At 49.3% G+C, this 12862-nt stretch overlaps 2 protein-coding genes across 3 annotated transcripts; one reads left to right on the forward strand and one right to left on the reverse strand.

Moving 5' to 3' along the window:
- Window positions 1-466: 466 nt before the first annotated feature.
- GPR75 (G protein-coupled receptor 75) lies at window positions 467-5029 on the forward strand. Its single transcript, XM_053939594.1, has 2 exons — window positions 467-2774; window positions 4827-5029. The coding sequence occupies exon 1, from the start codon at window positions 671-673 to the stop codon at window positions 2195-2197; it is 1527 nt and encodes a 508-aa protein (XP_053795569.1). The 5' UTR covers window positions 467-670; the 3' UTR covers window positions 2198-2774; window positions 4827-5029.
- A 305-nt stretch (window positions 5030-5334) lies between these two features.
- On the reverse strand, window positions 5335-11926 carry LOC128786361 (toll-like receptor 2 type-1). Of its 2 annotated transcripts, none has more exons than XM_053939596.1 (2): window positions 11685-11926; window positions 5335-9051 (listed from the first exon to the last, which is right to left on the reverse strand). In XM_053939596.1, the coding sequence occupies exon 2, from the start codon at window positions 9048-9050 to the stop codon at window positions 6426-6428; it is 2625 nt and encodes an 874-aa protein (XP_053795571.1). In that variant the 5' UTR covers window position 9051; window positions 11685-11926; the 3' UTR covers window positions 5335-6425. The 2 variants fall into 2 exon arrangements, with proteins under 2 accessions (XP_053795571.1, XP_053795570.1); XM_053939595.1 differs by lacking the exon at window positions 11685-11926 and adding an exon at window positions 10540-10893.
- Window positions 11927-12862: the final 936 nt, after the last annotated feature.

Raw genomic sequence — 12862 nt, forward strand, 5'->3', positions numbered from 1 at the left:
AAACTTACAGGAAAGACAAGGCAACACTATTTACAAGGGCATGGGTTTAAATTGAAAGACAGTAGGTTCATATTGGATATTGGGAAAAAATTCTTCCCTGTGAGGTTGGTGAGGCCCTGGCACAGATTGCTCAGGGAAGCTGTGGCTGCCCCAGCCCTAGGAGTGTCCATGGCCAGGCTTGCCAGGGCTTGTATAAACCTGGGCTAGTGAAAGATGTCCCTGCCCATGGCAGGGAGAAGAACAAGATGGTCGTGCAGTCCCCTTCCCACCCGAACCCTTCTGTGATTCTCTAGACCACACTCTGTGCTGCTCCACCCGCTCGCAGCGCCGCTGCTCCCCGATCTGGAGCGGCGGGGATGCAGCGCCAGCGCGGCTTCTGGGAGCCAGCTCGGTACCGCCTCCCCGGGCCCGCTTGTGCCCGGCGGTGCGGAAGGCTGCGGCTCTGCCCCCGCCACCCGCCCCGGCTCGGCCCCGCCGCGGCGGAGGGAGCGGAACGGAGTGGGGAGGGGCTGGGCCGGGCGCCTTGGCGCGGCGGGCAGCGCTGAGGAGGTGGTGAGCGGGCGGTGAAGGGGCCGGGCGGGAGCCCTGAGGCGGCGATGAGGGGGCGGTGAAGAGGCAAGGTGGGAGCCTCGCGGCGGCAATGAGCGGGCTGTGAAAGGGCCGGGCGGCGATGAACGGGTCAGGGCGGCTGCCGGCCGGGCCCGCGGAGCAGCTGGGCGCGAACGGCAGCGGCCCCGCGGAGCTGCGGGAGGGCACCCACGCCGCCACGCTGGCTGCCTGCGCCTCCCTACTTGCCCTCGTCTTCTGCCTCGGCTCCTACGGCAACCTCATCATGCTGCTCTCCTTCTTCGACCCGGCCCTCCGGAAATTCCGCACCGACTTCGACTTCATGATCCTCAACCTCTCCTTCTGCGACCTCTTCATCTGCGGCGTGGCCGCCCCCATGTTCGCCTTTGTCCTGTTCTTCGGCCCGGCCCGCGGCGTGCCGGGCACCTTCTGCTTCACCTTCCACCTCACCAGCTCCGGCTTCATCATCATGTCGCTCAAGACGGTGGCGGTGATCGCGCTGCACCGGCTGCGCATGGTGCTGGGCAAGCACCCGCACCGCGCCGCCTCCGCGCCCTGCTCGCTGCTGCTCACGCTACTGCTCTGGGCCGCCAGCTTCACCCTGGCCACGCTGGCCACGCTGCGCACCCACGGCTCCCGCCTCTGCCTGCCCATGGCCAGCCTGTCCAGCGGACAGGGCAAGCTCATCCTCTACCTCTACGTCACCGACTTCATCTGCTGCGTGGCCGTCGTATCCGTGTCCTACGCGATGATCGCCCAGGCCCTGCGCAGGAACGCGCGGGCGAGAAAGTGCCCTCCCGCTGTGGCTGTGGGCACCCCCAGGGCTCAGCCCTTCGCGGGGCCCGGGGCCATACCCGCTCTGTACAGGACCCAGAGCTGCACCAAGCCACCCCATGCCCATGCCAAGCTCGCCGGCCGGCTCCCGCTGGCCTTGGCCGTCAACCTGGCCACGGCCAAAGACTCCAAGGCGGTGGTGACGTGCGCGGTCATTGTGCTCTCCGTCCTGGTGTGCTGCCTCCCCCTGGCCATCTCCTTGGTGCAGGATATGCTGTCTGGCAGTGGTGGCTTTGTGCTCTACCAGTTCGAGCTGTGTGGGTTTACCCTCATTTTTTTCAAGTCGGGATTAAATCCCTTTATATATTCCCGCAACAGCGCAGGGCTGCGGAGACGCATGCTCTGGTGCCTGCAGTACGTGGCCCTCGTCCTTTTCTGCTGCAAGCACAAGACGAGGCTTCGAGCCATGGGCAAAGGCAGCCTGGAGGTCAACAGGAACAAGTCGTCCCACCACGAGACCAACTCAGCCTACATGTTGTCTCCGAAGCCTCAGAAGGGTTTGGAGCAGGCATACGGTGCCAGCCACTCCAAGGACAGCGTGCTGAGTCCCAAGGCGTCCGCGGGGCAGCAGCAGCACTACGGGCAGAGCAGCTCCACCCCGATGAACACGCGTATCGAGCCCTACTACAGCGTGTACAACAGCAGCCCCTCGGCGGAGGTGAGCACCCCGCACAGCCTGCAGCCCGCGGGCTCCGCCTTCGCCAAGCCCTGCGCCCCCGCGCTCCATCGCTCCGGCAGCGCCGGGCGGGACTGCGGCGCTGCTCCCGCCAGGCACGTACCGCTGCCCTCCGCGTAGCCTTGGCGCCACCCAGCCGTTCCAGAGGGTCCCCCGCTCCGCTTTGGGGAGGAATCGCTCCAAACTCCGTGCTGCTGCTGCCAATGAATAAAAACACCGTTCCCGTTTGCGTTTGAAGCAAACACGGAGATGTTGGCTCCTTGACGCGCTCTGGAGTTCTCGTGGAGAGCCAGCAAGGGGGATATTTTAGATTTGGAATTGTTGCAGGAGGGTGGTTTTGTTACGAAGTTTTACTGCTGGGCAAGTAAAAAAAACCTAGATACCATGATTGTGTGGTTCATTATGTCATAAGGCCAGGCTGGACAGGGTTCAAAGTAATCAGGGACAGGGGGAGGTGTCCTTGCCTGTGGCAGGGAAGGGAACTGGATCATCTTTAAGGTCCCTTCCAACCCAAACCATCCTATGATAACACCAAGTATTATAAATACCTCGTATTTTCAGGAAGGAATAATTGGGGAGATGCTTGGTAGTATTTGAGTTTAAACTCTTCCTGTTGCAGAAGGTTGGAAGAATAAATGTTTTTCAGTATTAACAAAAGTGCTTTATCTTCACAGGGTGAAACCCTGCTTCTTTTGAGGTAAATGGCAAAATTTCTATGAACTCAGCTGAAGTTCAGGATTTCAGTTTTGGCTTCTTCAAGAGGGACAAGGCTTTGTTTGGTCAGTGTTGTATTTCCACCAGGGAGGGGCATTTGGGAAGTGTGGCACTGAGATAAACCTCTGCAGTATATATATTAATACCTGCTTGGCGTTGATGTTAATGATGGTGGCATTCTGTATCCCAAAATAAATTGGAGAAGTATTTTGAATCTGATAGAAATAACCATGCACTACTTATTTGCATTACTTGAGGATAAAGATGAATTTTGCAGTATTATGTGATTGATACACCAGGAGGAGCACAGTCACCTCTGGAATTCCCTAACTGGTCAGCTGTCAGGCAGAGTCGTGTTGCTGCTTGCTCTTTTGCCCATGACTTTGTATAAATTGGGATTTGGCTATTTGTCACCAGATGACACAAGGAAAAAACGACGCACCACAGCTTTGGTCACGATGAAGAGACTAATTTATTTTCTCTGACTCCAATCTTTTATAGTTCTCAAAAGGTGCCAGATTGGAGGGTGAACGTGCCACCTCTCCAACGACACTGGACAAACTACCTGTACATCAAATTTCTCCGCCTCTATGAAAGAATGCAAAACAATAGGTTGTTTACAGAAAGTTGTGTGGGAAAGTTCTCTACAAGAATGTAAACTCAGAAGGCTTTAGAAAAGTCTTGATAATCAGGGCGACAGCTATTCCTGACAGTCAGAACTGACAGCTGTTAACATTTCTAAAACCAGAATGACAAGTTTTTGAGGTTTTGTTAAGTCTAACATCAGTTTGAGTTCATCTGTCTGCTTAGAAATTTTGTCTGTTGGTCTACACAGTGAGCAAATAACAGAAGTGGTTTTTTTTATAAATTCATCCCTTTGTGTTGTATCTTATTGTGGGAATTCCCTGGGAGACAGAACAATTCAGGGGCATTTAAATTCTGACACTTCTTGCTGTAAGTGGCCAGATCTATTCCAAACAAGCAATCACCTTTCAGCTTCTGTGGACTTCAGCAGAACCTCAGTGTCTCCAAAATAATTATGCCCCAGGCTTTTGATGCCTTGCTATAGAAAAGTGCCACATCTTCAGGAAAATTACAGTGATGGGAACATGATTTGTTACTTTAGAAACAAACAATGTCCACATCATTCCTGTCTGTGAGTTGTTGGTTCAGGCTTTTTGTTAACTAAACTGTTCTCAAGATTCTCCTGGAACACTGTTCTTTGTTTAACACTGAAAGTTAATTAATTCTGAATAATTCAAACCAGCTTTCTTACAATAAAATCAGTGTGAACAACTTTCTAATACAAATGTAAAATGGAAATTATTTCCATAAGTATTTTCTCTCTGCTCAGATTTTTTTTTCTCTAAATGAATAATGTGGTTCTTTCTAAACTAAGCATAAAAGATAATGAAAAAATCTTGTTTCACTGTTCTGTATTTTAATTTCTCTTCAGTACAAATCATACTGGAGGGAAAAATATACATTAGACAGTTTTGGGGGTTTGCTGTGTGTATGTGCAACTTCTCTTGTGCCTTAGATCACATGAATTTCATCACATGTTTGAAAATTAAACCACTCACACCTCATAAAATATTTGCATTGAGTATTCATGTAAGAGTAAAGCAAGAAGGGGCCAAGCAGGAGGCTTTATTGCCCTTGTGTGACAAAAGAACTGAAATCCCATCAAAGCTCTTTGTAATTTGCTCTCTGTTAGCTTCTGGTGCCAGCTGTGCCCTTTACACCACCTGTTTAATTAATATTGGTGTTAATCTGTACAGTATCACAGTGCCAGATAGGAAAGCACATCACCTTTTAATCTGCAGGAGGAAGGAAACCTCATTTAAGTTGCTTTTACAGTTGCAGCTGTATTAAATAGCTGTTTTGTGGGAGGTTCATGGGTGTAGTAAATCCAGATTGGATTTTGAAAGCAGGTACAACTTTGCAGTGAATCATTGACTGAAATAATCAAATTTTTGATAAAGTAATTGGCTTAGACTCTTCTGGAGTATAACTTCTCTATTTTTTCCCTTAGTCTCTTCTCTCAGAAGCCTGCTGAGCACAGAACCAGTAAAGCTCCAGTAAAGAACCAGTAAAGAGTTACTGCAATGTTAACAAGCAATAGTGGAACTGAGAGGGAAGCAGCAGAATGTGGAGGTGGGAAGTGTGTGGGAAGAGAGGAAGTGAGAAGTGTGACCACTGAGTGCTTTAGAAAGAGGAAAGCATAAAGGTTATTAGAAAAACAACTGATTAATTATTTGTGGCTCATTAATATCATTAACAAGTGACTTCTGTTGCTTAAATGAACAAAAATATTTGTAATATTTTTATAATTCACAGTCTTTTTAAGCCCTAGATATCCGTGGTGAAGAGTTGGCTTTTTCAGCTGCTGGTCTGCAGGATTTTGGGTTTTATCCTAATATATAAAACCTCAAAGCTGATGATGCCAAATCGTTTTGCTGAGGAAAGGTGGGTTTGCACTGAGTTCCAAGGGATCTCTGTCAGTGGAGATGTTTGTTGCATGTTCCCCCTTTTGGCAGGAAATAGGTTGGTATTGGTCTTGTTTTGTCACAGCAGAGCCAATTCCTTTTCAGAGTCTGTGTTCCGAACATGCTGCATTCCTGGATTTGGGATTTTCTACTGGGAAGTTGTTTGTGTTTGCTCATCATAGGAGCAAGTCCAAGTCATGCTAAACCAAATAATTTGTCCTCACCTGGTGTTTATTTTCTGTCACAGTCTGTTGATTTCCCTTCAATGTGAAAGTTGGATGAGCTTAATTTCTTTTGTTTTTTCCCAAGCACAATAAATAAAATTATCAAGTGGCACTAGGTGAGGGCAAGGACCATGCAGAGGTAGTACTGAATCTATTGGAAATGGGTCAGGGTGACTGTGTAAGGTGGAACTTTCCTAAATCTAAACAATAATGTACAGAACTTGCTTATTTTCCAGAGATTTGTGATTAAACAAAGCTCACCCCAGTTATTTAACAGCAGAGACCACCACACTTAGCTGGTCCTTTTTGTACTGTCTGGTTGTATATTTTATTCTGAATTTACAAAAGATTTTCAAGTCTCATCTCTTCCAGTAGTCACTGAACCCAAAGTCTGTAGCAGTGTGGGTTTAGCCTCTCTCAGAGGGCTAAATTAAGTCAATCTTTACTCTTCCCTTGCCAAAGCAAAGAAAGGAGCTGCTCCCTGTGTACTAGCATGGTTTGAGGCTCTCTTAACTGCACACAGGGTGTGTTCCTACCTTAAGCTGTCCCAGAACTGGGAATCTGTAGTCCAGTCCTAGGACACTGCTTCTCACTGCCACCATCTCAGGAAGGCAGCAAGGACATGCAGCGTGACTTGAGCAGTTCTTCCTTTGAGGTGACGTTCACAGCACTTAAAGAAATGCTGGAAATAGCTGGACAAATTCAAGTATCCAGGAGGAAAAGGCTTTTTATCAGTGCTCAGGTCTCATCCCTTCAGGATTCTTTATCACGGGGAATAATAAATGTGCTGCAGATCCTCTAGGAGCCTCTCCTGGGACTGATCCAGACAAACCCCTGGGCATCACAGCAGCCTTTGCAGGAGGTAAATGCTTTTATCTGACCACAGACTTTCCAGGCACAGCCCTTAGAGTTCCCTGGGTCTCATTCCAGCTCCTGCATTTCCAGAGCAGATCCATTCTCCGCTCTCACAAGTGGCTCATTGGTTGTTTTTAGGACCGCTTTTAGCTGATGCCAGAACATTTTCTGCTTGTGTTCCTCAGAACTCCACTTCAAGTAAGTTTTCCTTCGCAACAATTTCCTGAGTTTGCTGAATTTCTGTGGGACGCTGTGAGGTGGGAGATCTTCCAGCACGATCATGATGAGGGAATCCAGGTTTTCATTCAGGACCCGGTGTTCGGCAAAATACAGCTCGTACTGGCACCAGCAGCTGTTCACAAAGCTGGGAGAGAGAACAAAAAGCACTTTATGGCTGTTCTCTATGCAGTAAAAGATGTTCCCAAGCACAGGATGCCCTGGCTTGAAATCCCTCTCATGGTAACATATTCTGAACCCGTCATTTTCCAGCTTTTTCAGCAGGTTCTCTTTGGTCCAGTTGGCATCATGCTCGCTGTATGAGATGAAGGCGTCAAAGAGTTTGTTTTCTGGCCGCTTCTCATACTGCTTCCTCTTGGCCATGCACCAGTACCAGCCCATCCTGATGTACCAGGGCCCGTCCAGCCGCCAGCAGAGCGTGGTGAGGGCCAGCATGGCCAGGCTGGCAGCGCCAGCGGTCACGGCCAGCTGGACACCAAGGGAGCAGCGCAGCAGCGTCAGGCGGCTGCTGCCCACCGGGGAGCCCCGGCGCTCCGAGGGGAAGCTGCAGCTCATGGCCTCCCTGCCCCTGATCTCCAGCTGGGGCTCATGGAGGTAAGCGTTCACGAACCAGTACAGGTCACAGGTACAGAAAAAATGATCCCCTTGGACAGTCAGAAGCCTGAGGCTCGTCAACGGGCCAAACGTGGCCTCCACAATGGTTGTGATGGCATTGTCACTGATGTCCAGCTCGACCAGAGAAGCTGGAAGAGACCCATGCTGCAGAAAGGAGATCTTATTCCCTGATAGGTTAAAATACTTCAGCCCTGGGAGGGATGCCCCGAAGCCATCGGGTAGTTCTGGGATCAGGTTGTGGCTGCTGTCCAGGTTGGTCAGTGCAGGAAGGTGGCCGGTAGGCTCCAGACGCATGATCAAGTTCCCAGAAATGTTGAGATGTTCCAGCTTCTCCAGGGCAGAAGTTAAGGACAACACCTTCACCTTGTTTTTACTAAAATCACATTTTTTTAAGGCTGATGGAAAAAACTCCGTGTGTATACCCATAATTTTGTTATTTTGAATCCTAAATGTTGTTAAATTGGAGAGGGATTTCAGACTGGAGGAGATCACTTTGATGTCATTGCTGCTGATGTCGAGATACTGCAGGGAGGGGGGGAAATTGGGAAGTACAGAAATGTAGTTGCTGCTGAGGTCCAGAAATAACAGTTTTTCCACTGTGTCAGCAAACCACTCTGGCAGTTCCACAATGGAGCAGTTGGACATTCCCAGGTGTTTCACTTTCTCGGGAAGGCTTTCAATGGGTGTCCCAGCCTTGTTTCTGACCAAGGACAGGGAGTTGATGCGTACAGTTCCAGGGGGAGGGGCACATGTTGGAAGTGTATTCCCACTTTCTGAGAACGCTGTGTAGATGAAGTGGTTTCCTTGAACATACATTTTTTCCAAGTTAAACAACTTTTTAGCAAAATTCAGGGGTATTTGGCTGATGTTGGTGAAGGACAAATCGATTTCCTTGATGCTGGAAGGGAGACACAGCCTATCCAGGCTGTTGATGGGGTTGTTGCTGATGTTTAGGAACAAAAGCTGGTGGGATGGGAACTTGCAGAAGGATTCTGGATTCAGGATGTTAATAGTTAACTTGTTGGAGCTGGCATCGATGGACAGCGTGTTTTCCATTGGGAAGAACAGGGTAAACAGTGACAGAAGATCCATTTCCACGTTGTTGTGACTGATGTCAAGTTCCAAAATCCTCTGCAGCTGAGCTTGGCAGAGATTCTCATCCAGTTTTAACATCAGCTCGTCCTCGGTGAGGTTGCTGTGGGACAAGTTGAGTGTCCCGTTGATGGGAGTTCCACAGAGGGTGGGCTCAGGTGTGGCCGTGGGAAGGGGTGTTGTGTTCCTCTCTCCCCTCCGAAGAAGATTCCCTGTGCTTCTCCTAAGCCTGGGGCTAAGGATTTGCAGGAGAGACAGAACTCTAGAATGTGATGGCTCCTCTGCAGGAGCAAAAGGCTGCAGAGCAGCCCCTGAGGATCTGCCAGAATTCCTGGAAAGCTGCAAAGACCTCGGCACTTTGCCAGCAGGTGAGAGCTTCAGGTGGGGTGGGAGATCTGACAGAAGCAGCTTCTCATCATTAAATGATAAATCCACAGAAACCAGGCTGAGCAGACTCTGGAACACTCCAGGCTCAACAGCCCTGATCTGATTGTAGGAGAAGTCCAGAACTTCCAGCCAGTCAAATCCTTCCAAGTCTCTCTTAGTAATTTTTTCAATGACATTGTGTGAGAAATTGAGAGCTCTTGCTGTTTTTGGAGCTTGTGCTTCTGAGACAGAGGAGAGATTTGAATAGGAGTAGTTATAAACCAGGAAGGCTGCAGGTGTTCTCCACATTAGGAATCCATGTGCCTCGCTGAGTAAGAAAGGAATGAAGTAGAAATGAAGGCAGCCAGGAAGGATCCTCATCCTAGAGAAAATAAATGTTAAATCTATCATTATAATATGTTAATGAATACCCTTAAAAATAATCCAAATTTACTTGAAGTCCAGAAATTGTTTCATTAGTTGTATCCATTAATCCCTTTTCATCCAGCAAAATAAAACACACCATGTCACTATAGGACACGAGAAAACACGACGCACGCCTCAGCTCTTGTGAAGGTAAAAAGGGGCAAGTTTATTTCTGATTCTAACATTTATAGTTTTCTAAAGGTGACAGTGGATTGGAGGGTGAAAGTGGTACTTCTCCAACAACACTGGACAAACTACTAGTTCATCAAATTTCTCCTCCTCTATGAAGGAATGTAAACCAATAAGTTATTTACAGAAAGTTGTGTAAGAAAGTTTGCTACAAGAATGTAAGCTCAGAAGGCTTTAGAAAATCTTAAAAAATCAAAGCAACGCACATCTTACTTCAGAGTAAGAGAGAAAGAGGGAGTGTCAGAGAATGATTTGAAGGAGAGCACTATTCATTGGAGGTCATGGAAGATAAAGTCTGAATTTTTCTTTCTTTTCTTTCCCAGGCAGCCCCTGCAATACCATCTTCTTCCTGCAAAATTTGTGTCTTAGGTTGGAAATGCAAGAATGTGGCCGGGGTGTGTGCTCTGTTGCCATCTGTTAGAGATGGGGTAGTCATCGTCTGTTAACTGGGCCACCTGTTAAAATCAGGTGGGACAGTTTTCTTTATCTCTTCCACAACCAATCCTCCCTCCAGAAAATATATTCTGTTAATGGGCATTGAATGTCACTGCATGACTGATGAAATGAAATCATCCCATTGGGAGATGCTCTTCCCAGGAGGAGGAGCCAAGCATTCCTAACTGGATATAACCTGAGATTTGGAAAGCCACTGGATTCCCAGAGGAGCAGCTTTCTTCTCCACTGGATTCCCAGAGGAAGACCAGGCCCATCTACACCACCATGGGATCTTCAGAGGAAAACTACACCCTTCTACAGGATCCTTGCTTCAATGGAACCACAGCTGTCACTCCAGGACTGCATCCAACACCCTGACCCACACGGTGTCAGGTCATATTCTGACTCTGTCAGTGTTGTTTTGTATTACTGCATTTTTATTTTTTCTAGTAAAGAACTGTTATTCCTACTCCCATATTTTCACCTGTGAGCCCCTTAATTTCAAAATTATAATAATTTGGAGGAAGGAGGTTTACATTTTCCATTTTAAGAGAGGCTCCTGCCTTCCTTAGCAGACACCTGTCTTTCAAACCAAGGCAATTTGAAATGCCCTTCATGGCTCTGTGGGACTCAGGTTTTATGTCTCCCATCCCAGTGCACGACAACCAAGTAAGTCTGACCCCCTCCAAAACCTGTTCAGCCACTTCAGTGACACCCCAGGGAGCTCCATGTAATTCTGTGACCACAGATCTTCCCCTGAGCCCAGCCCTGGAGCTTTGCTCTGCCGAGGATTTACCAGTGACCATTTGTTTGGCCTTACCTGTCAGAGTAAGATTTCCTGGAAGCAGGATATGGGAGGCAGCCAGGAGAGGTCACTGCCCCAGAGCCCCACAGCATTCCCAGTGCCGGGAGCGTCGCTGCCCGACTCTCTGTCACGAGTCCCTGACCCCACTACTCCAAGCTGATCCCTGCAAAGGCAGGTGCACAGCTCCATGCGAGTAACCCGTGTCACCACAGTCCCCTTTGCTGCCCACCAGGTTTAACTGAAGGGAAGGGATGTCAGTGACTTCCCAGCTCTGTCCGCCACTGCCAGCAGGACCTCCAGCCCACCCCATATCCCGCAGGAATCGCCAATTTATCACGCAGCTCTCTCCTCGCTTCCAGCCACCCTCCCATGCCTCTGACCCCTGTACCTGCTCTCCTGGGAGCTCCTCCCTCACTTTATGCTGCCTCGGGTGCCTTTTGTGGAGCTGGGAGCGGAGCGGGGCGGGCTGGGGCACCCTGGGACCGCCCAGCCTCGCCCCCTCCCCTGTGCCTGGCGGAGGAGGAGGAGGTGCCGGAGATGATGCTCCCCGGTGAAGCCCGCCAAGTTTTCCCCTTCACGCTGCTTTCAGGCGTTGCCCAACCCGTGGCCGAGGGGGAAATAAAAGGTGGAAGTTGCTCGTTTAATGCATCACAGCGTCGTCCTGAAGGTTTGCCTCGGCCTCAGCATCACGGGGGGAGGGGGGGTGGCGGGGTGGGAACTGTGAAACCGAGTATCAGCGAGGAAGGCATGGGCTGGCCTGAATTGAGCAGGGGCAGACTGCAGGAACAGTGAGGGAGCTTGGAGTGCTGCTCCCAGGGGAACACAGAGCAAAGAATGGAGCAACACCCTGGTGCTGTGGTCATGCTCTGTCAAAAACAACACTGCTAAAGGGAATAGAGCCAAAAGAATGATCCAGACAAAGCTGACTCTGGCTTCACTAACTCAGAAATTCAGGTTACTTGTGCTATTAGCCCATACTGATGACCAAAGTTACTTAACTCCTCATAACCATGAAATGACATCAACGGTAACTTCACCTTTGCCTCTCCCTCGAAGAAAATATAAAAACAGGGGAGGAAGGTCAGAGAGGCCATCACATCCTGGGGTCAGTTGATGCCACACAGGGACACCTGGGTAAGAACCTTACTCTACATTATTACCTGGAGCTTTCACTGGGGTCAGAGCTTGCCTTTATATCGCTTCAAATTGGTTTTTTCCCACTCTTTTGCAACCACCAGTAACTGGAAACTCTCACAGCAGTGCAGAGGCCCCTCTGTCCAGCCCTGGGGGCTGGAAAACCCAAGGTGGTTTGTGCTGCCTGTCTTTCTGGTCTGACCAGGCACTTCTCTGCTGCGGCAGGTTCTGGGAATTGCCCCACAGTCATCCGTTCTTCAGACAGATCCCAACCTGCTTTGATAAAAGGGACAGGAAATTGCTAAGTTGGAAGTGTCAGGGAAAATTTTCGCTCCTGCTGTCAGTGTGGGGTGATGCCCTGGAGTGGACAATTCTCCATCTGAATACAGGGGTGCTGCTCATGAACCTTGGGCTTTGCTTTGGGAAGATGGGACAGCTGCAGCCTAGCACAGGGGCCAGCAAAATCCCAGAGATGGTCAATCCTGGTTGGAAGGGACAAAGTTAACAAGGCAGCTTTTTGGTACAAGCACAGTTATTCCACCAACTCCCCGTGCTGGAATTATTCTGTCATTTGTTTCACCCAACACTCTCTCTGTGTATTGTTTGTTTTCTTTTTTTTTAAGCAACCTCTTATTTTGGGAATTGAGGGAAGAGCAGGACACAAGAAAGGTCTGAGTTAGCAAGGAAGGTCCACAGCATGTGGCCAAGAGCAGGACCAGTGCATTAATTCCCAAAACAGGTCATGTGCCACTTGTTCTGTCTCTCTCTGCAGGGAAAGGTTTTTTGTGCCCCAGAAATATTGTTTAATGGAGGAGAGCTGAACCTGCACAGGAGCTGCTCAAATCCAAAGAGGATCAGCACCAGCTTTGAGGAGGCCAGACCTCACAGGAGCTTTTCTTATTAAGGTGGGCTTGGATTTAGGTGCTGGATAACAATGTAAGGTACTTATGACCTGGAAATGCATTTGTCTGTGTGAAACAGCTCTACCTCCTGAAGGTGTAGGAGCAAATCTAAGTCAGCTGTTGGTCAGGAGAGGCTGGGAGAGGAGGGGGAACAAAGCATGTTTCTTTAGGAGGTGGATGTGGGTGCTGGGGCAGCCCAGATTCTGGGTGGGAATAGCTGTGAGCGTGGAGCTTCCTGTGCAAGGGGAAGTTGAGGCTGAGGAACACGGCTTTGCCAAGTTCCTGTTTGCTCATACCATGGC

This window comes from Vidua chalybeata, chromosome 3 (genome assembly GCF_026979565.1).
Source record: "Vidua chalybeata isolate OUT-0048 chromosome 3, bVidCha1 merged haplotype, whole genome shotgun sequence".
NCBI lineage: Eukaryota > Metazoa > Chordata > Aves > Passeriformes > Viduidae > Vidua > Vidua chalybeata.